Source organism: Crotalus tigris, unplaced genomic scaffold (genome assembly GCF_016545835.1).
Source record: "Crotalus tigris isolate CLP2741 ecotype Arizona unplaced genomic scaffold, ASM1654583v1 scf7180000018306.2785112, whole genome shotgun sequence".
NCBI classification, from domain to species: domain Eukaryota; kingdom Metazoa; phylum Chordata; class Lepidosauria; order Squamata; family Viperidae; genus Crotalus; species Crotalus tigris.
In genome coordinates, this window is record NW_024096934.1 from 1,130,497 (window position 1) to 1,158,043 (window position 27,547).

A 27,547-nucleotide genomic window follows, 5' to 3' on the forward strand; every position below is an offset into this window, starting at 1 on the left:
AAGTAGCCTCATCCCAAACCATTTAAGGCAGTGGTTCTCAACCTTTTTAATGCCGCGACCCCCCCCAACCGGTCGTAAGTCGAGGACTACTCAACTGGTCGTAAGTCGAGGACTACTCAACTGGTGTAGCACCGTTTGCAGAATGGGACTTTTGGCGGGCTCAGCAGGGCAGAGACAGCCTGGACAATTCCTATTGTCTTTTGAAAGCCAACAGAATTAGATTCTATTCAAGAGAGTCTATTCTATTGGCTTTCAAAAGCCAATAGAATAAAAGGGAGTAGCACAGCTAAGGAAAAGGGGGAAAAAATAGCGGACTGCGTTGTTTGGCGACCCCCGTGAAATGGTCGTTCCATCCCAAATGGGGTCCCGACCCACAGGTTGAGAACCACTGATTTAAGGCTTTAAAGGTAATAACCAGCATCCTGAATTGCACCCAGAAAGAAACTGGAAGATTCCCTGACTACAGAAGATTTAATGTACAGAACATTATTTAATGTGGATTCTAACTAGTTCTGTCAGGAGTTATGTATCCAAGATGCCTCCCCAAATAGTACCTATGAAGTTGTTCCACATGGAACTAGAGGCACAGATGCTTCCATTGATCACGGACACCAGCCAGTCAAAGATCCTACAAGAAAGATGGAAAACTGAGAGGCAATGTTACATGGCGACAAAGCAGCCAGAAACACAGACCAGTAATGAATTGTAGGTGTGTGTTATAAGCAGGAATGAAGACCCAATGCAAAGCTAATCGGTCATGAAGTTTATGCTTTCTCTTCCAAGTTAGCTTACCTTCCAGAGGGGCCTCAATGACAGAATGAGATTTTAAGGAATAGGATAGCGAGAGAATATAGCAAACTCACAGCTAAAATCACAAGGATACATGGCATCTTAAAATGGGATACAAGGAAAGAAAACATAAGCTTTCAAGGACATTTGATGAACATTTGACACTTTTATGAATTATCTAAGGCAGGGCTTTTCAACCAGTGGTACGGGTACCACCTGTGGTACATTGGCACCTGGCAGGTGGTACGCAACCAACTTAGAAATGTGGTAGCGGGGGAGGGGAATGAACTGAACCGGTGGCAGCACCGCACAAGCCTGAGCGAGAGATGGCTGGAGCTGCAGGGCTCAGTGGAAGCGCCAGGATCAGCGCCAGGCTCCAGTTGGAGCTCGGCGCTGATCCTGGTGCTTCTGCTGAGCCCAGAAGAAGCGCCGATCAGCTGGAATGTTGCAGCCACTCCAGGGTCTTGTGATTTACATTCAGATGCTTGGCAACTGATTCATATTTATGACGGTCACAGTGTCCCAGGGTCATGTGAAGTGACCAAAACCTGCTGCAACCACCCAGCAGATGGGGGGAATAAAAACCAAACACCCCCCACCCCACCCCACTGCCAATCCTCAACAGAAATGCTCACAACAATGGAAATCTCAGACAGCAGGAAGAGTGTGGCCAGGCGGGCAGGCAGGTGTCTTGCTTGGCTGTGGCTTGGGGGGCACTTTTTTCAGCGCCATTGTAACTTCAAACAGTCACTAAGTGAACTGTTGTAAGTCGAGGACTACCTGCACTTTATCACTTTTTTCCTTTTTTTTTTGGGGTCATCAAGTTTTTGACACCTTGCTAGGCGACTGATGGACCTCGGATGTTGCCATATCCTAAAACTGGTACAATGGGTGAAAAGGTTGAAAAGCCCTGATCTAAGACAGTGTTTTTCAACCTCAGCCATTTGAAAATGTATGGACTTCAATTCCCAGGATTCCCCAGGCAGCCATGCTGGTGTAAGGACTTACCTGGCGTAAATCACCTTGGCCAGACAGTCTCTCCTTGTTTCACACTCTGCCTTGAGACAAGGCTTCCTGAACACCTGCCGTTGCCTCCCAGCAGTTATCGTCCGGACTCTGAGTGTGTCCAACAAATGTTCCCCAGGCACTCTTAAAAGCCGGGAAGCGGTCTCTGCAAAGCCTTGTTTTAAAAGAATCATTTTAAAAAACAAAAAGTCAGCCATTTTTTTCTTTTTTTTAATGAAAACTTTTTATTTTCCATTTATTCATACAAAATACAATTCACAAGATAAAATAAATTCATAACATTGGTACCGCCTGCCCATTCCCCCCAGGCCGTGTCCACCCTCTCTAGTACCTTTCCTACTTCCCTTCTCTTTCTCTCCTCCCCTCCCCTTCTCCTCTAACCACCCTACTTCCTCCCTACTCCTTCCTCCCCTCTCATCCCTCTCACACACATGAACGCAGCATAGGGGAAATGCCCAAGCAGCACCTCTCTCATAAACTACCATATCTATATTATCCTTATCCACACACTCACCCACCCACCCACCCACCCTCAACCCTCCCCCCCCCCACTTCCCAGAGCAGAGTACAGGGTTATTAATGAGAAAGTTAACAATAATAAAAAAAGAAAAGAAAAAAGAAAAGGAAAAAAAATATCATACTTAACCTTTAACTCCCCTTAAATTAAGTCATCATAAACAAATCTCTACAACATTTGCTATAAAATTTACTCATAAAATAAATGAAACTTTGTAGTCCCATACTTTTTCTGAATATAATCTATCCATCTTCTCCATACAATAATATATCTTTCTTGTGTATGATCCTTCAAATAAGCAGAAATTTTTGCCATTTCTGCAAAATTAGAAACTTTAAATATCCATTCTTCTAAAGTAGGCAACGAATCTTTCTTCCAATATGAGCCTACTAGTAACCTAAGTCGGCCATTTTTCTTAAAATAGCCTGGATAAATTTCTGTTCTACAGTATGAAGCTTAGGAGAATATATTGCTTTGATCTATGGGCAGTTCAGAAATATGAAATGTGAAAATGTCATCCTAAAATTTTCTAAGTCAGCAACTATACACACACATACACAATGTGTGTGTGTGTGTGTGTGTGTGTGTGTGTGTGTGTGTGTGTGTGTGTGTGTGTAGGTCTTTTATTCAGGTTTTCTCCCGCGTCAAATTGGAAGTGTCTTGGCAACGTTTCGACGAAGTCTCATTCGTCATCTTCAGGCTGCTGTTTTCGGCTTCGTGCTTCTAGGTGATGGCGAACCTTTTCGAGACCGAGTGCCCCAAAACTGGCCCCGCTGCCGCTCCACCCCTTGCCCTGCCCCGCCTTCCATCCCCTGCCCCGCCTGCCCGCATGGCCACTCACCGCCTCCAGGGCCCGCCGCAGATCACCCAGGCAGCCCAGCAGCGCTATGGCAGTCACGCCCTCTGCCCGAGCCCTGCAGCATCAACTGTGCACAATGGGGTGTGAGGGCAGAGTCTTGTCTACGCTGCCTGGCTGCCATGTCCTTGGCTGCGCTGCTCCGCATGGGCCACGCTCGGGGGTGACTCTCCTTCAGGGGGGCTGCTGGAGAGGAGGGGGCGCGGGGGGAGGCGAGCCCGGGGCAACGGCACGTGTGCCCACAGAGAGGGCTCCGAGTGCCACCTCTGGCACCCATGCTATAGGTTCGCCACCACTGATATATACAGGGTTCCTACATTATATTATGACATACTTTGCTGAATAAGCTCCAGCTGGCTGGTTTTACACCATCTTCAGTGTTAAACCAGGATTCGGCAAAGCTGAAACTAGGTTCTTTTGAGACTGGAGGAGCTTGCTCTTGGGCAGCTCACCTTTGGCCAGGTCTTCTAACTCACAAAGTTGTGCCTCCTCTTCTGACTCGCAGAACTGAATATTGCCCAAATGGAGAAGACCAGCTAGTATCTGTTAACAAAAAGAGATCGCAAATTGGTTAGTTTCTCTGTATTCTGTACAGGTGATGTTTTGGGGCAGAACAAGGATCCATACTCAGAAACTGAGTTTATTGGGAACTGTCGGGCAGAAGATTTGAAAAGACACCCACCCTAGCATGAAAGCCCCCTATGGCGTGAAGCCAGTGTCAAGAACGATTCGCCTTTTTCACCTAGATCAGTGTTTCTCAACCTTGACAATTTTAAGGCATGTGGACTTCAACTCCCAGAATTCCACAGCCAGCAATGCTGGCTGTGGAATTCTGGGAGTTGAAGTCCACATGCCTTAAAATTGTCAAGGTTGAGAAACACTGACCTTGATTTTCTCTTCTGCTTATATCTTGACAATGGAATGCAAAGGTGAGAGGGGTGATGGTGGCAAACCCATTTAACAAATGTTTCACTTAGCAATATAAATTTTGGGCTCCGGGGTGGTCGTAACTCGAGGATTAGCTGTACTGACAATTTATTTCCGGATGCAATTCAAGGTGCTGGTCATCACCTTTAAAGCCCTAGATGGCACAGGGCCAGGTTGTCTGCAGGACTGCTGTTCCCTATAGACATCTACTCATCCTACCAGGTCAGATATGGTCTCTTCCCCCTAAATATTGCCATCTGATGGGAGCTAGGAAGCACATCTTTTCCGTGACAGCCCCAGCCTTATGGTGCCTTATGGAAGGGGTCTCCAATCCCCGGTCCGTGGACCAGTACCGGCCCATGACATTCCAGCAACTGGTCCGCACAAACAAGGAAAGCCCCATCCGCGGGATGCAGGCAGCACACAAAACCACGCTCCCTCTGGTCCGTGGAAAAACCTCTCTCCACAGAACTGGTCCCTCTGGACTAGGCAACTGAGAGTCAAGGCCAGCTGCTCGAAGGAGAAGTGGCCTGTTTCCATAACAAGAAGAAATATTACTATTGGAAAAAGCGAACACCCGGTGGGTGGGGGTAGGGGAGTCTATCATTTAACTAAGCAAGCCTTTGAGCGGCAAAAACCAGAGATTTATTTATTTATTTTCAAATATTTATATGCCGCCCAATCCCAAAGGACTCAGGGCGGCGTACAAAGTTAAAACAATGATAAAACAATAAAATAAAACAGTCATACCGCGAGTCCGATCATATCCCGGCCCCAAGGGGACATCAGCCCCAGGCCTGCCGGAACAGGAGAGTTTTAACGGCCTTCTTAAAGGCCGGCAGGGTGGGAGTAGTTCGAACCTTGGGGGGAAGATGATTCCACCAGGTCGGAGCCACCACAGAAAAGGCCCTTCCCCGAGGGCCCGCCAGCCGACATTGTCTGGCCGACGGGACCTGAAGGAGGCCCAATCTATGGGACCTCACCGGTCTCTGGGAGCTGTGCGGCTCCAGAGATGGTTTTGTTTTCTTCTGTGCCAATGTAATTTTTCAGTAAAGTATTATGATCTTGTTAAAATCATGCCCCAGGAGTTGCTTTTTCTGGAAATGCCAACTGGACAGTTGACAGCCAGGCTGTTGAAATTCAGGACATGCTAAATCACCTTCAGAGATCAATACATGCCGATTAGGTGGCCTTACCAATCCTATCAATCGATCAATCAATCCAATTGCTACTGAGCCAAGGTTTAACTGACCTTAAAAACATTATTCTGGGTGAAACTGTCAATGCCCAGGTGGGTCATGGCTTCCCGAGTGACATCAAAACAGTCTTCTACAAGGCAAAAAGACATTCATTAGAACAGTGGTTCTCAACCTGTGGGTCGGGACCCCATTTGGGGTCGAACGACCATTTCACGGGGGTCGCCAAACGCAGTCCGCCATTTTTTCCCCTTTTCCTTAGCTGTGCTACTCCCTTTTATTCTATTGGCTTTTGAAAGCCAATAGAATAGACTCTCTTGAATAGAGTCTAATTCTATTGGCTTTCAAAAGCCAATAGGAATTGTCCAGGCTGTCTCTGCCTTGCTGAGCCCGCCAAAAATCCCATTCTGCAAATGGTGCTGCACCAGTTGAGTAGTCCTCGACTTATGACTGGTTGAGTAGTCCTCAACTTATGACCAGTTGGGGGTCGCGACATTAAAAAGGTAGAGAACCAGTGCATTAGAGGGAAGTTCTCTCTTCGTCTCCCGAAAATCAAGTGGCTTTAATGCAGTCCCAGATCTTGATTTGTAAGGCCCAACAATGATTTGCTGCTACAGCTGAACCAACAGCCTGAGATAACATGTACTGAATCCGAACCAACCTAGTAAGGCCAAACTGCTCTAGTGCAAGAACAGCATTTTAAGAATTGAAACTGCAGGCAGGGATTGTACTTGATCCTGCCTGCTTCAAAAAAAAAAAATGGGCAGAATCATGAAAAAATGGATGAGACAAAAGCACATTTGTTTTCTCTTTCGTGAAAAAAAGAAAATATTGTCCTTTTTCCCGCACTTAAAGATTTTTCCCTACCTTTCACATTAAACATTGACATTCAAGCAGTACTGAGGTCAATGCTGCTAACATCGGATGTTTTTGCTTTGACAACAAATGGAGATGCAACCATTTTCTTCTTATGTAATAATAATAATAATAATAGTAATAGTAACAGTAGTAGTAGTAGTAAAGTTGGAAGGGACCTTGGAGGTCATCGAGTCCAACCCCCTGCTCAGGCAGGAAACACTACACCATTTCGGACAAATGGCTGTCCAGTCTCTTCTTAAAAACTTCCAGTGTTGGAGCATTTACTGCTTCTGGAGGCAGGCTGTTCCACTGATTAATTGTTTTACTCTTAGAATTAGGGTTAGATGATGCTGGGGGAGGGGAGGAATGTGCATGAGAGTTTAGCTAGACATAACAATACTGAACCTAGTGTGTGAACCAAGGTTATTGAAATAAGAGATGATAAGAATTGGTGGGCTGGAGAACTGGAGGGAAAGCCTGCATTTCAAACTAATTGGAGAATGTGATTTATGATTATTAATTGGAGGATGGAATTGTACTTTGATACTATGTGCTGAGGGGAGAGGAATCCAGTTTTTAGCTTCGATTGTGTTAATGCTGATGCTATGCTTCTCAAATAAAGATTCTTTAAGGTAAACAATGCCTGAAGTTCTTTGAAAGTTTCATCTGTCAGAACCATGACATTTGAAAGAAATGGGAGTGTGGGGAGATTATTGCTTTTCCCATTGGGTTTTTATCCTTCTAAGCTGCCCGGAGTCAAACAGAGTGAATTGGGCAGCCATATAAATTTTCTTAATAAATAAATAAATTTTCTAAAAGCAAACCAAAATCCCAAGCGCTTGCTGGGATTAAGCTCCAATGAAATAATCCTACCCAAGTGCCTCAGAAATGATGTAAAAATCATTTCAACTGGATATGTTTGAGAATTTAAAAAAAAGGCAACAGAAGTTCCTTATTGTCTTTGTTTGAATGCTAATCTCAGAATTTGTTCCAGCATTTTTCATCTACTCCTCTTTTCTGTAATAGCAATTCAATTTGAAATTATATTAATTCCATTACATTTTTTTTTATTTAGGCTTGTAGTCAATTTCCTCCTTTAAAAAAAAAAAAGACGTCTAAGGGTCTTTACAAGATCTGGGCTTTCAAATGCTACCTTCTAGAGTCTTTTCAGAATTTGGAAGCCAACAGAACTGTGCACTCTCCAGAAGATCCCATTCTTGGCGCTCATCCAGCGTGGCTCCTTTTGCAATCTGGAAAGTAAGAAAAACAGCTTTGGCAATTGAAGCAAACAGGTTGTTCCATTAAAAAAAGGATATTTTTTCATATTGTGACCCACAACAACCAAGCAGAACTATTTTCCGGGCATCTTTATGCGCATACAATTTTTTTTAAAAAAGGAAGTTATTGATTCACATTAAACAAACACAACAGAAACACAAACCTGGTAAAAAATATGGAAATTCCTTTCCTGAGGGGCTTGATAGGCAACTCTTGTTTTCTCCAGAAGAAAAGTCTGAATGGATGCACTTGTTAAAAGCTGAGATCTGCAGAAATGGTAGTTTAAAATTAAATTCATAGACTCTAGGAGCAGCGGAGGAGCAGCAAAATTACATTTCCCATTCTATTCCAAAAGGCCTTTCTTTCGCACACAGGCTATCCCAACCCAATGGATAGCAAAAAGCAAGGATTATAACTTTAAGAATCTGCCAATCAATGGCCATAATAGCTGAGGATTCTGAGAAACGTAGTCTCAGCATATCTGATGGGCATTCAAAATAGACAGGATGCCAGGTGTTATGCAAGCTCCACCCTTCTACCTTAATGCTGCATTGGTGGTCTTGCCTGTTTTGATCCTGTTAGAGAATTTTAATTTCTCTATTGGTGAAAAAATAAATCAGAACTCTCACAGTTGACTGCATTTAGCAGATTCAAAATAACTTCTTTATATTTGTATCAAAATATTTACAATACCATACATTCTTCTTTACAGCAACATAGCTAAATTGAAGACTTCTTACAGAGAGATACAGAGACAAACCTGAGACTGGAAAATCCAGCTTCTAACTCAATACTCTTTTGCACAGACTCAATAGCACTTTCTTCACAATTGCTGACTGAGTTACCATATGACTCTTCCTGCTCATGAATATTCCAACAGATCCAACCCCTGGATGCAATGCGTAATAAAATCCTTGCCCAGAATACAGGCAGTCCTCGACTTACAACTGGTGGCTTAATGATTGTTTGAAATTATCACAGGCATGGAATGGTGCTTTGTGGCTCTTAAAGCAGGGGTCCCCAACCCCCAGTCCGCATGCCAGCAACCAGGCCACCCAAACAAGCAAAGCCCCATCCACGGGATGCAGGCAGTACACAAAACCACACACCTTCCGGTCCGTGGAAAAATCTCTCTCCGTGGAACCGGTTCCCTGGTGCCCAAAAGGTTGGGGACCTCTGTCTTAAAGCAGTTATGGCCATCATGAAATGTACTACCTTCCATAGCAGTCATCTGACCATATTTTGGGCACTTGGCAACCAGTGTGCCTTTATGATCAGATGCAATGCGCCACAATCATGTGACCTTGTGATTTATTTTTTTTTGTTAGTTTCTGGCATTTTTTATGCTGGTTTCTGGCAAAAAAAACACCTGTTTGAAAGAATGGCTTCACACTTATGACAGCAGCATCCATATAACGATTGTGGATTTGCTTCACACCCACAGTGAATTGCTTAATGACCACTGCAAAAAGTATCATAAAATCAGGTCTGATCACATGAGTCCCTTGAGTTATGACTATAATGATTTAAAACCAGCAATCCAGTTGCAATTTGAGTCATAAATTGGGGACCACCTGTATGGCATCTTGCAAAGATATTTTCCAGAGCTTCAGATTGGATTGGAGTTCAAATCCATTAACTTAAAAAAAATAATAATAAATAAAAGTCCTGGAAGAAATACTTAAGATCACCAGGAGGTGAACGGAAGACTCAAAGGAGAATTTATATTTTTAACCCTGAATCTGAAACTTGATCATTGCAATAAGTCAAAATAGAATATCACTAGGTGAAGGAGCAGACAGTACCTATTTAAGTGAAGTTGGATGTATTTCCCAAAGCGGCTGCTGTTGTTATTCCGAAGGGTGCATGCATTTCCTGTGAAATTAACAAAAACTGGCATTATGCAAGCCACGTGTCTATCACAAAGGTTAAAGGAGGTATGGATTAATGTAAAAGAGAGATCGGGCATTATGCTAATATGCAAGGGAATTTAACATAGCATGCATGTAAACTTTGCTGTGATTCATTCATTCATTTAGTGTGTGTCTCTGTTTGTGTATGTATAGCTTAAGATTCTGTTTCTTCTATAGTGTAGCTAATAATGCTGAAAATAGATTGCACCATTTCTCACTATTCAAGGCAGGAAAGTAATGCAAGGCTCAAAAGTGGACTAATATATAAATAAAAAAATGTCTCCATCTCCCAAACCAGTTTTACCCAATTAGTTTAATTGCTCTACATCTTGGGGCCCTCAAGGTCCCCAAATGTGGCCACTCCTATTTATAATTTAGTGCCTTGTGTAAATCAACCAGTTATGGGTTTTTGTTTTTTTTTCACAAAACGTAGCTTAGGGCAATGTGGAAACCCAATCTCATTTTTTTATTCATGACTGGTTTTAGGCAACTTTCCTTTGGTATATCTGACTTCATAATTAGCTGGAAGAAGTAAAGGCAAGAACTATGCCTTGAGCAGTATTTTTAAACAAAGAAGTAAGTTTCTGCTTTTTCACAGATATCTGAGCCACACAAGCTGCAATACAAATTTTATCTTTACGTTACAATGCTGCACACAGATACAAAAGAACAAAGCTTGTTCAATGACATCACAAAGCATGTTTTATGAAACTTTAGCTTGCTACGAATACCTATGGTCTGGGATGGTTTGAACAGACTAGATTGCAGTGTTTCTCAACCTTGACAATTTTAAGGCATGTGGACTTCAACTCCCAGAATTCCACAGCCAGCATTGCTGGCTGTGGAATTCTGGGAGTTGAAGTCCACATGCCTTAAAATTGTTAAGGTTGAGAAACACTGGACTAGAGTTTAAGACAGCTAGGCTACAACTCCCAGAATTCCCCAGTCAGCATGGGGAATCCTGGGAGTTGAAGTCCACTCATCTTAAAGTCACCAAGCTTGAGAAGCATTGGATTAGATTGATGGTTTTGAGTTGGAAGGATCTATTGACTAGAGCAGGGGTAGGCAACCTTGGCTTTTATGACTCGTGGACTTCAACTCCCAGAATTCCTGAGCCAGCATGGCTCAGCATGGAAACCTCTCCATTTCTCCTCAGCATGGCTGGCTCAGGAATTCTGGGAGTTGAAGTCCACGAGTCATAAAAGAGCCAAGGTTGCCTACCCCTGGGCTAGAGCAAACATTTTGTTTATTAAAAAGATCATCTTTACCAAAAGCTTCCATGACAGGATTGGAATCCAACACACGTTGCTCTATCTTCTCCACCGTTATACTGCCTTCTGGGAGGTCAGGTGAAGCTGCAACAGTCGCATAAAACTTCATCAGGCAGCGGGAGGTCCATGTCTAGAAAGAGACCCCTGAATATCAGCCACTGATTTCTCTCACCACTTATAATATCTCAGAAACAAGACAAAGGCAGTTTTGACAAGGTCTAATAGGGCAGCGGTCCCCAACCTTTCTGGCTTATAATAATAATAATAAAGTTGGAAGGGACCCTGGAGGTCATCTAGTCCAGTGGTTCTCAACCTGTGGGTTGGGACCCCATTTGGGGTCGAACGACCATTTCATGGGGGTCGCCAAACCATGCTGTCCACCATTTTGTTCCCTTTTCCCTAGCTGTCCTACTCCCTCTTATTGGTGGCCACACCCACTTGGGGGTCACCACAACATGGGAACTGTATTATGGGGTCACGGCATTAGAAAGGTTGAGAACCACTGATCTAGTCCAACCACCTGCTCAGGCAGGAAACCCTATACCATTTCAGACAAATGGCTGTCCAGTCTCTTCTTAAAAACTTCCAGTGTTGGAGCATTCACAGCTTCTGGAGGCAGGTGGTTCCACTGGTTAATTGTTCTGTCAGGAAGTTTCTCCTTAGTTCTAGGTTGCTTCTCTCCTTGATTAGTTTCTATCCGTTGCTTCTTGTCCTGCCTTCCGGCACTTTGGAGAGTAGCTTGACTTCCTCTTCTTTGGGGCAGCCCCTGAGATATTGGAACGCTGCTATCATGTCACCTCTCATCCTTCTCTTTATTAAACTAGACATACCCAATTCCAGCAACCGTTCCTTGTATGTTTTAGCCTCCAGTCCCCTAATCATCTTTGTTGCTCTTCTCTGCGCTCTTTCTAGAGTCTCAACATCTTTTTTACATCGTGGTGACCAAAACTGGATGCAGTATTCCAAGTGTGGCCTTACCAAGGCCTTGTAAAGTGGTATTAATACTTCATGTGATCTTGATTCTATCCCTCTGTTAATGCAGCCCAGCACTGTGTTGGCTTTTTTGGCAGCTGCAGCACACGGTTGGCTCATATTTAAGTGATTGTCCACTAAGATTCCGAGATCCCTCTCAGTTATTACTTGAGCAAGGTACCCCCTATACCAGGGGTAGGCAACCCAAAACACTCAAAGAGCCACTTGGACCCGTTCCCCACCGAAAACAAAACAACGGGAGCCGCAAAACCCTTTTGATATCTAAAATGAAGATAACACTGCATATATCCTTTTTTACCTTTATTATAGGTTTGTGTGTGTGTGTCTGTGTGTGTCTGTGTTTGTGTGTGTGTCTGTATGTGTGTGTAGGAGCACGAAGCTGAAAGCACCAGCCTGAAGATGACGAATGAGACTTCGTCGAAACGTCGCCAAGACACTTCCAATTTTACGTGGGAGAAAACCCGAATAACCAACGACCTACATACAAACACCCGCGAAAACCTCAGAAAACATATATATATACATACATACATACATACATACATACACATAGGTAAAAAAGGATATATGCAGTGTTATTTTCATTTTAGATGTCAAAAGGGTCTCTCTCTCTCTGTCTCTCTCTCTCGGTCCCTACCCCTCTATCTGCCCTTGGTCTGCCAGTCCTCTTCCCCCACTCTCTCTCTCTCTCTCTCTCTCTCTCTCTCTCTCTCTCTCTCTCTCTCTCTCTCTCTCTCTCTCTCTTTCCTCTCTCTCTCTCTCTCTCCCTCCCTCTCTCTCTCTCTTTCTCTTTCTCTCCCCCCCCCTCTCTCCCTCTCTTCTATCTGCTGCTCACCTGGCAAGCTGGCTTCAAGCTGTTCTCCAACAAGCTCAGGGGTAGGCAACCTCGGCTCTTTTATGACTCATGGACTTCAACTCCCAGAATTCCTGAGTCAGCATAGCTGGCTAGCTAGCTCTCTCCCGCCCTTTCTGCTTCCTGCAGAGATGCAGCAAAGGGAGGAGCTCCGCTCAATAAGCTTTTCAGCTCCTCAGAGAACACTGTGAGTGCACTCTCTTTTTTACACACACACACACACACACATACACACACACACTCACACAGAGAGAGAGAGAGAGAGAGACAGAGAGAGAGAGAGAGAGAGAGAGAGAGAAGCAGGGAAGCGCAATTGCCTCTCTCTGTCTCTCTCTGCAAATGGCAGAGGAGGCTGGGAGCCACAGGTTGCCGACCTGTGCCCTATACCATACCTGTACATTTGGTTTTTCTTGCCTAAATGTAGAACCTTACTTTTTTCACCATTGAATTTCATTTTGTTAGATAGTGCTGTTAGATAGTGCCCAGTGTTCAAGTCTGTCCAAATCCTTCTGTATCTTAAGCCTGTCTTCTGGAGTGTTGGCTATTCCTGCCAGCTTGGTGTCGTCTGCAAATTTGATGAGTTCCCCGACTATCGCCTTGGCTTGATGGACCGGTGGGGAGAAGAGGAGATAGTTCCATGCGCGTAGCATGTGTGCACACCTGCCATTCGCACAAATGTAACTTCATATGCAAACACGCCTGGCCGCTGTTTATGCAAGTGAAAGTTCACATGCAAGCATGCTTGCTCACTGCTACTGCAGCCCAGTTCTGAATGGGCCACAGTCCAGTAACAGGCCATGGCCCAGGGGTTGGGGACCCCTGTAATAGAGAGTAGGGAAATATATTACAGGTAGCCCTCGACTTACAACCATTCATTTAGTGATCATTTGAAGTTACAACAGCATTGGAAAAAGAGACTTATTATTGTTTTTCACATTCATGACTGTTGCAGCATCCCCGTGGTCACATGATCAAAATCTGGGTGCTTTGCAACTGGCATACATTTATGACAGTTGCAGTGTCCCAGGGGTCATGTGATCACCTTTTGCGACCTGCCGACAACCAAAAAGTCAATGAGGAAGCCACCGGATTATCACTTAACAACCGTGTGACTAATTTAACAACTGCAGTGATTCACTTAACCACAAAGGTTGTAAAATGGGAGACATTCAGTTAACAATGGCCTTGCTTGGGCAGTGGAAATTTTGGGCTCAGTTGTGATATGGGGAAGTGGTTCACCTGTCTCAGAGAATAGAATAGAATCTCCATAGAACAGAACAGAACAGAACAGAACAGAACAGAATAGAATAGAATGGAATGGAATGGAATGGAATAGAATCTCCATAGAATAGAATAGAATAGAATAGAATAGAATAGAATAGAATAGAATGGAATGGAATGGAATAGAATCTCCATAGAATAGAATAGAATAGAATAGAATAGAATAGAATGGAATGATAAGTCCACCCTCTGCTCAGGCAGGAGACTCTATACCAGGAGTGTCAAACTTGCAATGTCACGTGACATGTCACAATGTATCACAACTTTTTTGCCATTGCTGGCAATGGGGTGGGCAAGTTTCGCTATGATGCATCTGCCACGCAGGCCGGCAGTTTGACACCCCTGCTCTATACCATTTCAGACACATGGTTGTCTAATCTTTTCTTAAAACTTCCAGTATTGGAGCATTCACAGCTTCTGGAGGCAGGTTGTTGTTCATTGTTCTAATTATCAGGAAATTTCTTCTTAATTACGGGTTGCTTCTCTCCTTGATTAGTTTCCATCCATTGCTTCTTGTCCTGCCTTCCAGAGAATAGCTTGACTCCCTCTTCTTTGGGGCAGCTCCTGAGATATTGGAAGACTGCTATCGTGTCCTTCTCTTCATTAAACTAGACATACCCAATTCCAGCAAACGTTCTTTATATGAATGGTAGAATGGTAGAGGATTATGGGGCAATGCTATTTAATGTTTTGTGGCATCTGTGGTAGCTGTGACAAACTGTGATGATGTGGAAGTGATCATAACCTGAGTGGTGACACTGTCATGTAAATGATGCCCTAGGGCAGTGGTGGTGAATCTATGGCATGAGTGCCAGAGGCGGCATTCGGAGCCCTCTCTATGGGCACACGTGCCATTGCCCCAGTCTTGCCTCCCCCCGCGACCCCCTCCTCTCCAGCAGCCCCCCCTGAAGGAGAGTTGCCCCTGAGTGTTGCCCATGTGGAACAGCGCAGCCAAGGACATGGCAGCCAGGTAGCGTAGATAAGACTCTGCCCTCACACCCCATCATGAAGTTGATGCTGCATCTGTGGGCAGAGGGTGTGGGCGCCATAGCGCTGCTGGGCTGCCTGGGCGATCTGCGGCGGGCCCTGGAGGCGGTGAGTGGTCTTGTGGGCAGGGCGGGCAGGGGATGGGGGGCCAGAGCGGAGGCAGGCAGGAGGGGTGGAGTGGGGGCGGGGCCAGTTTTTGGCCACTCTGTCTCTAAAAGGTTTGCCATCACTGCCATAGGGCAAGGGTAGGCAACCTTGGCTCTTTTATGACTCGTGGACTTCAACTCCCAGAATTCCTGAGCCAGCATGGCTCAGCATGGAAACCTCTCCCTTTCTCCTCAGCATGGCTGGCTCAGGAATTCTGGGAGTTGAAGTCCACGAGTCATAAAAGAGCCAAGGTTGCCTACCCCTGGCCTAGTGGTAGTTCTGACACCAGGCTCAAACATGGAAAGGGTGGCATTTGTGGGGTGTCATCCTCAGGCACTTTTTACCATTTGATTCCCCATGTTCAGTTACAAATTACACAAAATGGCCATTTCTGTGTCTTCCCAACATCAGAGAGGAGCAGAGCCCTTCCGGGTTTAAATCAAGCACCATCTTTAACTGGATTCTCTCTTTAATCCCGATTCAGTAAGTACAATTATGCAGATGCAAGAACAAACAGATTTCATCCGAATCAAAACTGGAAGGGGATGAAACTCAAAGCCTTAACTTCTAACCTGGAAAAGTAGGTTAAAGTGGCAACCTTCGGAAGGCCGGTCCCAAAAAAAAATAAATAAAATCTGCTGGTCACATAAACGTGTAGGTCGATTCAACCAGAAATGAGCGTGTCAAATTTCCCCAAAGCAATTTTAAAGAGATCTCAGCTTACCTTACCAGCACCGCTTTCCCCACTAACAATGATGGACTGATTGACTAATGGAATCTGGCTCTGGACATTTCGGTAGCTTTCTTCTGCTACTGTGAAAATGTGAGGTTTTAATTCCTAAGGAAGAAAAAAGTACATAAGCCATTGGAAAGAAAAATGGAAAGAGACAATTCAATGGTAGACTGTGGCATTTTCAGCAAAAGGGGACCAACAGTAACATCTTGGATGGGTGATGGAGGTAGTGCCACAATTGCCATCTTGCCCGTTTTGATACACACACATGGACACAACTGGACACGAACCCTGTACATGGCTGAACCAGAACTAGGAAATAAGCGAAAGCCAGGGTAAGCCAAGTCCTCATGTACACGAGCATACCTTGGTCCTTATCAATTCCCCGTCTTCTGGGCTCCAACAGTCGTTGTTATTGTAATTTTTCTCTGAATTTGTCCCACACTGCAGGATCTGCTTGCTTTTACACTATGCACTCTGATTTCTTACAGTGAAGCTATCAATCCACGTTGTGATGGGATAGTTTTGTTTATTATAGGAATCCTGGTGGCGAAGTGGTTAGAATATAGTATTGCAGGCTAACTCTGCCCATAGTCTGGAGTTCGATCCTGATGGGCTCAAGGTTGTTGACTCAGCCTTCCATCCTTCCGAGGTTGGTAAAATGAGGATCCAGATTGCTGGGGGCCATATGCTGACATTTGTAAACCGCTCGGAGAGTGCTGTAAAGCAGGGCTTTTCAACCTTTTCACCCATTGTACCACTTTAGGATATGGCAACATCCGAGTACCACTAGTTGCCTAGCATGGTGTCAAAAACTTGATAACCCCCCCTCAAAAGGAAAAAAGTGATAAAGTACAGGTAGTCCTCGGCTTACAACAGTTTGCTTAGTGACTGTTCAAAGTTACAATGGCACTGAAAAAAGTGCCCCCCAAGCCACAGCCGAGCAAGACACCTGCCTGCCCGCCGGGCAGCACTCTTCCTCCTGTCCGAGGTTTTCATTGTTGTGAGCATTTCTGTTGAGGATTGGCAGCAGGGGTGGGGTGGGGGGAGTGTTTGGTTTTTATTACCTCCGTCTGCTGGGTGGTTGCAGCAGGTTTTGGGCACTTCACATGACCCTGGGACACTGTGACCATCATAAATATGAATCAGTTGCCAAGCATCTGAATGTAAATCACAAGACGCTGGAGATGCTGCAACATTCCAGCTGATTGGTGCTTCTTCTGGGCTCAGCAGAAGCGCCGATCAGCTGCAAGGCTGTCAGGCTGAGCCCTGACAGACCTGCAGCTCTAGCCATCTCTTGCTCAGGCTTCTGCGGTGCTGCCACCGGTTCAGCTCATTCCCCTCCCCTGCTACCACTTTTTAGGATGGTCGCGTACCACCTGCCAGGTGCCAATGTACCACAGGTGATACCTGTACCACAGGTTGAAAAGCCCTGCTGTAAAGCACTATGGAGCGGTATCTAAGTCTACGTGCTATTGCTATTTATTAGATGGCCTGTCACAGAGTCCATGTTTGTTAGGGCTAAGCAAGAGTACTGACATGAAGTTATTCAGGGCCTTCCATGCCTAAGAGAACACTAAAAGCTGGGTCTCTCCACTTCTAACTCATCACCCTAACCATAGACTGCACTGCTTCTCCCTGGACTCTCCCTATATATTTCAGAAAATTAAACAATAGGAAGCTTCAGTCCAATGCTTTGTTCTAAACTAACATTACTAGCAACACTTTTATTATATGCCTTTACCAAGGTGGTGTACAAATAAGACAAATAATTGTAAAATTCCATGCAGTAAAATTAGTTTGAAACCTGACAGCTAAATGAATACACAAAATATTAAACAAGTAAAACAAATTTCAAATTATATAATTTATGCCATGATGCCATGGCACATGTTGGTGCTTAGTACTGTATGCTGACTGGGGAATTCTGGGAGTTGAAGTCCATACATCTTAAACCAGTGGTTCTCAACCTTTTTAATGCCGCGACCCCCAACAGGTCGTAAGTCAAGGACTAAGTCGAGGACTACTCAATTGGTGCAGCACCGTTTGCAGAATGGGACTTTTGGCGGGCTCAGCAGGGCAGAGACAGCCTGGACAATTCCTATTGGCTTTTGAAAGCCAATAGAATTAGACTCTATTCAAGAGAGTCTATTCTATTGGCTTTCAAAAGCCAATAAAATAAAAGGGAGTAGCACAGCTAAGGAAAAGGCTTTTCCGGCAGACCTGGGGTTTATAAAACCTTACCCCTGGATTGATTGTTTTTGTATTGTTGTTTGTTATGTTTTATGTGTTTTTTATTGTTAGCCGCCCAGAGTCCTTCGGGAGTGGGGCGGCTTATAAATTTTTAAAATAAAATAAATAAATAAATAAAAAATGGTGGACTGCGTTGTTTGGCGACCCCCGTGAAATGGTCGTTCGACCCCAAATGGGGTCCCGACCCACAGGTTGAGAACCGCTATCTTAGACCAACAGAAGAGAATATCTATAGTTCAGGGTTGACCTGTGGGTCCTTGATGCTCTCTGAGCTTGGTGGTTTTCTTGCAGACGTTTCATTACCTAACTAGGTAAAATTATCAATGCAAGCAACTGATGATGTTACCTAGTTTGGTTATGAAATGTCTGCAAGAAAACCACCAAGCTCAGAGAGCACCTAGGTCCCCACCGTTCTCCTCCTTCTCCTTCCCCCTGGCAAACCCACTCCCTTCTAGCACTGATGATGTTACCTAATTGGGTCATGAAACGTCTGCAATAAAACCACCCAGCTCAGAGAGCACCAAGGACCCTACACATATTTTAGAGTTGCTAAGATTGAAAAAACATTAATCTAATACAGTGGTGGCGAACCTATGGCATGGGTGCCAGAGGCGGCACTCAGAGCCCTCTCTGTGGGCACGTGCGCCATCGCCCCAGTCCTAGGCCTTCAGCTGGGTTTTATAAAACCTTTTCACTTTAGGCCTCCACCACTGTGTGCAAAAAAAAAAAAAAAAAAAAAAAAGGTTCAATCAATCAGTCAATTTCAACTTCTCACGTGAAAAAACAATCTTGCAAAGTTGGAATTGATTGATTGAACTTTTTAGTCCCACCCAGTCTGCCATTACCACCGCAGCCATGCCCAGCCAATGGGCCACACCCACCTGGCACCCGACGATGCATAAGTGGATTTTGGGTTACAGTTTGGGCACTCAGTCTCTAAAAGGTTCGCCATCACTGATCTAACATAACATTAAACCCCGTTTGGTGTTTCAGAAAGGCAGCAATCAACCCTCTCACCTGAAGACAAGCAGCAGCGTGGTATTTTTTCATGAGCTCTTGAGAGTAGAGAGTCTGTACTGGGCGGAAGGGATTGATGGCCACAAGGCTGCACCCGGCTTTTGTATAAAACACATCGGCAGTGTACCTCACTTGCAGACACTTCAGAACTAAAGGTAGCAGAACATTTTGTCAATATTTACTACCTGACTCTTTTGACTGATCTATTTTAGATACCATTTTCAAAAGATAAAACATTAAGTCTCTGCCTCATTTGCTAATATCATTTGGGGCAGGCTGCAATTGCATCCGAGCAAACTGATTTCAATTTCATGGGCTTCAATTCCCCAGCAATTGCCACGTTGGTTGGGAATTCTGGGAGTTTGAAGTTCATGCGTACAGATTCAAAGAATCTATACCAGGGGTGGGCAACCTTGGCTCTTTTATGACTCATGGGCTTCAATTCCCAGAATTCCTGAGTCAACTGTAATCGTAAGTCGAAGACTACCTGAAATTTCTGCATGATATTATTGTTCAAATGACAAATATCTCTGATGTACAAAAGGCAACTCCTCACTTCAACTATTAAATCAAATTATATTAAAGGCAATACAATATATGCCACAAAGTGATTGTTGATTTCAAGTGAGAGAAGAATTTTCATGAACGGGCAGTAACCTGACTGTGTGTTTTTGTGTGTGTGTGTGTGTGTGTGTGTGTGTGTGTGTGTGTGTATGTGTAAAATCAAATGATATTAAAGGCGATACAATATATGCCACTAACTGATTATTGATTTCAAGTGAGAGAAGAATTTTCATGAGCAGGCAGTAACCTGTGTGTATGTGTGTGTGTGTGTGTATGTGTGTGTAAAATCAAATTATATTAAAGGCAATACAATATATGCCACAAACTGATTGTTGATTTCAAGTGAGAGAAGAATTTTCATGAACGGGCAGTAACCTGATTGTGTTTGTGTATGTAAAATCAAATTATATTAAGGCAATACAATATATGCCACAAACTGATTGTTGATTTCAAGTGAGCAAACAATTTTCATGAACGGGCAGTAACCTGATTGTGTTTGTGTATGTAAAACAAATTATATCAAAGGCAATACAATATATGCTACAAACTGATTGTTGATTTCAAGTGAGCAAAGAATTTTCATGAACGGGCAGTAACGTGTGTGTGTGTGTGTGTGTGTGTGTGTGTGTGTGTGTGTGTGTGTAAAAGAAGAGCAGTTCTGAAGCAAACTGTTTTCTTTAAGAGTGTTTTAGCTCTTACCAGATGTGGTGGTGACAGGATTCACTTTGGTAAGATTACTGATGCAAGAGAATTGTTGTTGGTCACTCAGAAAAGATTCAACTTCTTTGCCCAAAGAGTTATCCTCCCCATTGTGATGGGCGGTGAAGCCATTAACCTAAAAGCAGAGATAGAAGAATTAAGAGACTAACACAAGTAAGATATTATTCCAAACACTTCAGGGTATCATTTGCAGGAACCTAAATTTAAAACATTGTTTTTTTAAAAAAATAATAATAATAATCCGCATTCCTGCCATGAAGTCTTGTGAGTTTTGCATTCTAGTGTGATTTTTGCCTTGTCATTTTACATGAATTTTGCCCTTCTGGCTTCATGCTATCTTGCATAAATGGGTGCCCAGCATTGCAATACAGGTAGTCCTTGACTTATGACAATCGAGCCCCAATTTCCATTGCTAAGCAAGATAGTTATTAAGTGAATTTAGCCCCATTTTATGACCTTTCTTGCCACAGTTGTTAAGTGAATCATTGCAGTTGTTTGGTAACATGGTTGTTGTAAGTGAATCTGGCTTCCCCATTGACTTTGCTTGTCAATAGGTTACAAAAGGTGATCATGTGACCAACAGTCATAAATACAGTTAACCAAGCATCTGAATTTCATCATGGGGATGCTGTAATGGTCATAAATGTGAAAAATGGTCATAAATCACTTTTTTCAAGGTCGTTTTAACTTCAAGCGCTCTCTAAAATAATAATAATAATAATAATAATAATAATAATAATAATAATAATAATAATAATAATAATATCAAGGTTAATATCAAGAGAGGGATATTTCAAGGAGATTCATTATCACCATTACTATTTGATATTGCACTGTTTCCTCTGTCAACAATACTGAATAACTCAGGACATGGCTATCAAACATCAAAAACATCTGCCAGACTATCCCACCTCCTTTATATGGATGATCTGAAGCTGTATGGAAAAACATCATCTGAAATAGAATCGCTGCTCAACACTATCCGTATATATAGCCAAGATATTGTAATGGAGTTTGGCTTGGACAAATGTGCCACACTTACTATCAAACAAGGAAAAATAGTGAAAACTGAAGGAATCAGGATGCCCCACGAAAATAACATTAAGAGTCTGGATGAGGAAGATTACTACAAATACTTGGGTATCCTTCAAGCTGACAACATCAAGCACACTGAAGTCAAGAAAAAGATTAGAAGTGAATACATCAAGAGAGCGAAGAAGATCTTAAAGTCCAAACTCAATGGAGGAAATACCATAAAGGCAATCAACACCTGGGCAATCCCAGTCATAAGGTACACAGCTGGAATAGTGGACTGGACTCAAGCAGAACTAAAAGCAATGGATAGGAAGACCAGAAAAATAATGACAATGAATCATGCCCTTCATCCACGCAGTGACATTGATAGACTTATCTACCAAGGCAAATAGGTGGGCGTGGAATGCTACAAGTACATCAGATGGTTGAAGAAGAAAAAAAGGCTTTGGAAGAATATCTGAAGAACAATGATGAAGATGCACTGAAATTAGTATATCAGGAAGGTTTACTAACTACTGGAGAGACCAAACTGGCCTACAAGAAAGACCAAATGAAAAACAGAATAGAGGCATGGGAAGACAAAGCACTACATGGCCAATACGTTAAAAAAATAGCTGGGAAAGCAGATAATAACAAGACCTGGCAATGGCTAAGAGCAGGAAAATTGAAGAAAGAGACCGAGGGACTAATTCTGGCTGCACAAGACAAGCCTTAAGGACAAATGCATATAAAGTCAAAATTGAGAAGACAGCAACAGACAGTAAGTGCCGCCTATGCAAAGAAGCTGAAGAAACAGTGGACCACTTGGTAAGCTGTTGCAAGAAAATTGCACAGACTGATTACAAGCAACGGCATGACAAAGTAGCAACAATGGTGCATTGGAAGATCTGCAAAAAATATCATTTGCCTGTAAGCAAAAACTGGTGGATCATAAAATAGAGAAAGTCATAGAAAATGATAAAATTAAACTGCTCTGGGACTTCAGAATTCAAACAGACAAGCACCTGCAACATAACACCCCAGACTTAACAATTGTCGATAAGAAAGACAAAAAAGTCTGGATAGTGGACGTGGCAGTGCCTGGAGATAGCAGAATAGAAGAGAAAGAACGGGAGAAAATAACAAAATACAAAGACCTACAAATAGAAATAGAAAGACTGTGGCAAAAGCAAGCAAGGGTAGTACCAATAGTCATGGGCTCCTTGGGTGCAATCCCAAAACAACTGGAGCACCACTTGAACACAATTGGCATTGACAAATTCGCTATTAGTCAATTGCAAAAGGCGGCCTTACTAGGAACTGCTTCCATCCTGCGACGATATCTGTAATACCATCAAACATCCACATCTGCCTATCCCAGGTCCTGGTAAGGACTCGATAGGTAGACAAAATGCCAAATCCAGTCTGAACATCTGGCTGACTGTGCGATGATCCATAATAATAATAATAATAATAATAATAATAATAATAAGTAGTAGTAGTAGTAGTAGTTGGAAGGCACCTTGGAGGTCATCTATTCCAGCCACCTGCTCAGACAGAAATCACTGTACCATTTCAGACAAATGGCTGTCCAGTCTCTTCTTAAAAACTTCCAGTATTGGAGCATTCACCACTTCTGGAGGCAGGTTCCACTGGTTAATTGTTCTGTCAGGAAGTTTCTCCTTAGTTTTAGGTTGCTTCTCTCTTACGTCAGTTTCCATCCGTTCCTTCTTGTCCTGCCTTCAGGAGCTTTGGAGAATAGCTTGACTCCCTCTTCTTTGGGGCAACCCCTGAGATATTGGAAGACTGCTATCATGTCACCCCTCGTCCTTCTCTTCAATAAACTAGACATACCTGATTCCAGCAACCGTTCCTTACATGTTTTAGCCTCCAGTCTCCTAATCATGGTTGTAAGTTTAGGATAAACTGTAGTTACTAAATCCTCAGTTTAAAAGTTTCTTGACAAAGGAATTTGGTACAATGAAATCACATGCATCGTAACATGTACATGTGTCTGGCAAATTCATGATACATGCAACATCATTTGCCTCCCTCAATTGCAATTACTAAGTTGATGAATCACAGTAAACCAAACTGTATTCTGGTTCAGTAAAATGTAGGATTCATACAGTGATTGGATTGAATTGGATGAATTGGATTGATGAATTGGATTCATACAGGGCTTTAAGACAGGGGTCTTCAAACTTGACCCTTTTGTGACTTGTGGACTTCAACTCCCAGAATTCTGGGAGTTGAAGTCCACAAGTCACAAAAGGGTCAGGTTTGAAGACCCCTGCTCTAAGGCATTCACTAGTATAATCTGTACGGTTTAGTTCGGCATCAATTGTATGAACCTTGTCATCATTTCGTATGCAAAGACCAACAATTACAGGGAGTCCTCAACTTACAACAGTCCATAGTGTTGTATAGTTGCATAGTGACTATTCAAAGTTAAAAGGGCACTGAAAAAAGTGACTTATGACTGTTTTTCACACTTACCAATTATTGTAGCATCCACAGGGTCACGTGATCAAAATTCAGACACTTTATGACAGTTGCAGTGTGCCAGGGTCACGCGATCATATTTCGCAACCTTCTGACCAGCAAAGTCAATGGGCAACCAGATTCGCTTAACAACCAGGTTATTAACTTAACTGCAGTGATTCACTTAACAACGGTGGCAAGAAAGGTCACAAAACGGAGCAAAATTCACTTAACAAATGTCTCACTTAGCCAACAGAAATTTTGGGCTCAATTGTGGTTGTGAGTCGAGGACTACCTGTACAATGTTAATCTCTTGCATTTTGATTTCGACTGCCACATATCTACCATTTTCATCTGTTTAATAACAGTATCAGTGCTGCTAACATTGGATGTTTTTGCATTGACAACAAAGGGAAATGTAGCCATGTTTTATCTTTTGCTTTTAGAGTTAGATGATGCTGGGAAGGGGGGATGTGAACAAGAGTTCAGCTAGACCAGTGATGGCGAACCTTTTAGAGACCGAGTGCCCCAAAATGGTCCTGCCCCCGCCCCACCCCGCCCCCACTCCACCCCAGCCCACTGCCTCCGCTCTGCCTACCCTCAGGGCCACCCATTGCTTCCACGGCCCGCTGCAGATCACCCAGGCGGCTAGTAGCGCCATGGTGGCCATAACCTCCACCCACATTATCATCTGTGCATGATGGGGCACGAGGGTGGAGTCTTGTCCCCGCTGCCCGGCTGCCCTGTCCTTGGCTGCACAGCTCTGTGTGGGCCGCGCCTGCAGGCAACTCTCCAGGGGGGCTGCTGGTGAGGAGGGGGCTGTGGGGGTAGGCGGGGCTGGGGTGACGGCTCGCATGCCCACAGAGAGGGCTCTGAGTGCCGCCTTTGGCACTCTGCCATAGGTTCGCCACCACTGAGCTAGATATAACAACATTAGACCTAGCGTTATTGTAACCAGGGCTGATAAGGACTTGGCAGGCTGGAGAACTGGAGAGGAGGCACAAGTTTCAAGCTAATTGAGGAATGTGATTTATGACTGTTAATTGAAGGAGGGAATTGTGCTTTGATACTATGTGCTCAGGGGAGGGGAAATTCAGTTTTTGGCTTCGATTATGCAGTGCTGATGTTATGCTACTCAAAATAAAGATTCTTTTAGGTAAACAATGCCTCAAAGTTCTTTTGAAGAGTTTCATCTGTCGGAACCATGACAAACAGTTTTGGTTTTAATTGTGGATGAATAATCAAAATGACTCCATCAGGGTTTTTTTTTTCAAACCTGCAGCTAAACTTTATTTAGTTTTAATTTTCTTCCAAAACTTCAGTGTATTTTGGTAAGTGTTATGAAATGAGGAACCAGCTACCGGGATGCATGTTAATTCTAACCTGAAGCCAAACTAAGTAAAGCAGCTGTTTAAAACAAATACACCACATTGCTACTATTGTGGACTGCCAGAGTTGAAGATAATCCGGTGATTTTTTTCCAGTAAAACAGATCTGTTTCCAGGTTGGCTTATAAACTATAACTGAACTAAATATTGCATTTTGTATACCAGAGTTTCTGTCTTACGGCTATGTAGGAGCCAAGCAATATTTGTTGGGTTAATATAATTCCTTAGAATAATATATAGTAAAACATGGGAAAGAATGTTTATGGTTACATGTGCTGAGCAAATCCTGGCCAAGTGCTAATTCTGGAAACCTTAATAGTATTAGCCATTAATCAAGCATAGTGTACAAGCAGAGCCTATGGCAGTGGTGGCAAACCTATGGCACGCGTGCCAGAGGCGGCACTCAGAGCCCTCTCTGTAGGCACACACACCACTGCCCCAGCCCCACCTCCTCCCATGGCCCCCGCGGAGAGTTGCCCATGGGTGCGGCCCATGGGAAGCAGCGCAGCCAAGGACAGGGCAGTGGGGACAGGACTCCGACCTTGCACCCCATCGCACACAGATGATGTTGCGGGGCACAGGCAGAGGGTGTGGCTGCCATGGCACTACTGGGCTGCCTGGGTGATCTGTGGTGAGCCATGGAGGTGGTGGGTGGCCCAGCAGGCAGGGCAGAGTAGGGACGGGGGTGGTTTTTGGGCATTCGGTCTCTAAAAGGTTCACCATCACTGGCCTATGGGATCAGCCTTAAATTGAACCATGGTTTATACCACAGGTCGGCAACCTGCGGCTCCGGAGCCGCATGCGGCTCTTTGAGCCTTCCCCTGTGGCTCCCAGCCTCCTCTGCCTTTGCAGAGAGAGACAGAGACAGAGAGAGGCAATTGCGCTTCCCTGCTTCTCTCTCTCTCTCTCTCTCTCTCTCTCTCCCCCCCCCCCGTGTGTGTGTGTTGTGTGTGTGTGTGCGTGTGTGTAAAAGAGAGTGCACTCACAGTGTTCTCCGAGGAGCTGAAAAGCTTACAGGGCGGAGCTCCGCCCTTTGCTGCGTCTCTGCAGGAAGCAGGAAGCAGGAAGGGCAGGAGAGAGCTAGCTAGCCCAGCTAGGCTGACTCAGGAATTCTGGGAGTTGAAGTCCATGAGTCCATGAGTCATAAAAGAGACAAGGTTGGTTACCCCTGAGATTGTTGGACAACAGCTTGAAGCTTGTCAGGTGAGCAGCAGATAGGAGGGGGGGGAGAAAGAGAGAGAGAGAAAGAGAGAGAGGGAGGGAGAGAGAGAGAGAGGAAAGAGAGAGAGAGAAAGAAAGAGAGTGGGGGAAGAGGAGTGGCAGACCAAAGGCAGATAGAGAGGGAGGGAGGGAGAGAGACAGAGAGAGAGACCCTTTTGACATCTAAGATGAAGATAACACTGCATATATCCTTTTTTTACCTGTGTGTGTATGTAATTTTATTCTCTTAAAGCATTCTCTTGGTGATCATTGTTTTAATAGTATGGATATTCCCATGAGTGATATTTTTACTTTTATTTTTAGTGTGTGTGTGTGTGTGTGTGTACACACACACACACACACACACACCTATAATAAAGGTAAAAAAGGATATATGCAGTGTTATCTTCATTTTAGATATCAAAAGGGTTTTGCGGCTCCCGGTGTTTTGTTTTTGGTGGGAAACGGGTCCAAATGGCTCTTTGAGTGTTTTGGGTTGCCTACCCATGGTTTATACCATGATTTGTGGAATAAATTGCCAACGTATAGGGTAGAACTGTACAAATCATAATGGCTGAGTTTATAATCAAATTAAGCCCAGATGTCTTCTTTGATTTTTATTTTCTGGGTATTGAAAAGGCACCCAATGCAGTTAATATATTCTGCATTAGGGTTTACCATGGGCAATTTTTGATTTTTGGAATCTGATTACTGTACTCCATTCCATTCTATGCAAATGAGCTCACCCTTTGCCTCTTATCAACCTCAACAGGGATTAGTACCGACCACAAGTATTGGCTAGGAGGGAATGAACCAGATCAACACATACTGACTTTGGATTTTATAATTTAATTTAAATCAAGCTAAACCTGAAAACACTGAAACAGCCAACAAGAACAAAGTACTGTCCTGTTTATACTTGGTAACAATAAAGCTACTCTATCCTTAACACTGAAGATCTATTGCTGTATACTAGGGTTTTTTTTTTTTTTTATGAATCACAGCCGTCCTTCAAATAACCTACAATCTATACAAAGAGTTGTAAACAAGATTTCTTCTCCTCACCCCAAACTGGTTTAAAGCAAAACACACATTCAAAATTCAGGATTTACAGATATAAAAACAGTCTTCTTGAATCAGAAAAAATATTAAATTCTTAGTGCCTGCCTTCTTTTTTCTGCCTCAGATTAGAGCTTCATTTAAAGGTCACAATATTTCTTGGACACATAACCCCCCCCCTCCATGAATAAGACTTAGTGCAGTGGTGGCGAACCTATGGCAT

The 27,547-nt window shown here is 43.6% G+C and overlaps 1 protein-coding gene across 2 annotated transcripts in view; it reads right to left on the reverse strand.

Annotated features, from left to right (window-relative positions):
- MYO19 (myosin XIX) overlaps positions 1–27,547 on the reverse strand; it is a 60,480-nt gene that overhangs the window by 30,750 nt on the left and 2,183 nt on the right. For both annotated transcript variants that reach the window (XR_005557503.1, XM_039350020.1), the window contains exons 2-12: positions 20,159–20,294; positions 18,896–19,044; positions 15,617–15,730; positions 10,629–10,761; positions 9,253–9,322; positions 7,611–7,713; positions 7,323–7,419; positions 5,368–5,444; positions 3,641–3,731; positions 1,798–1,969; positions 555–628 (exon numbers count right to left, since the gene is read on the reverse strand). Coding sequence is in view for 1 of the 2 variants with exons in the window: in XM_039350020.1 (XP_039205954.1) it covers positions 555–628; positions 1,798–1,969; positions 3,641–3,731; positions 5,368–5,444; positions 7,323–7,419; positions 7,611–7,713; positions 9,253–9,322; positions 10,629–10,761; positions 15,617–15,730; positions 18,896–19,044; positions 20,159–20,294 (1,216 nt within the window). In the remaining variant the exon portion in view is untranslated. The remainder of the gene's footprint in view (positions 1–554; positions 629–1,797; positions 1,970–3,640; positions 3,732–5,367; positions 5,445–7,322; positions 7,420–7,610; positions 7,714–9,252; positions 9,323–10,628; positions 10,762–15,616; positions 15,731–18,895; positions 19,045–20,158; positions 20,295–27,547) is intronic.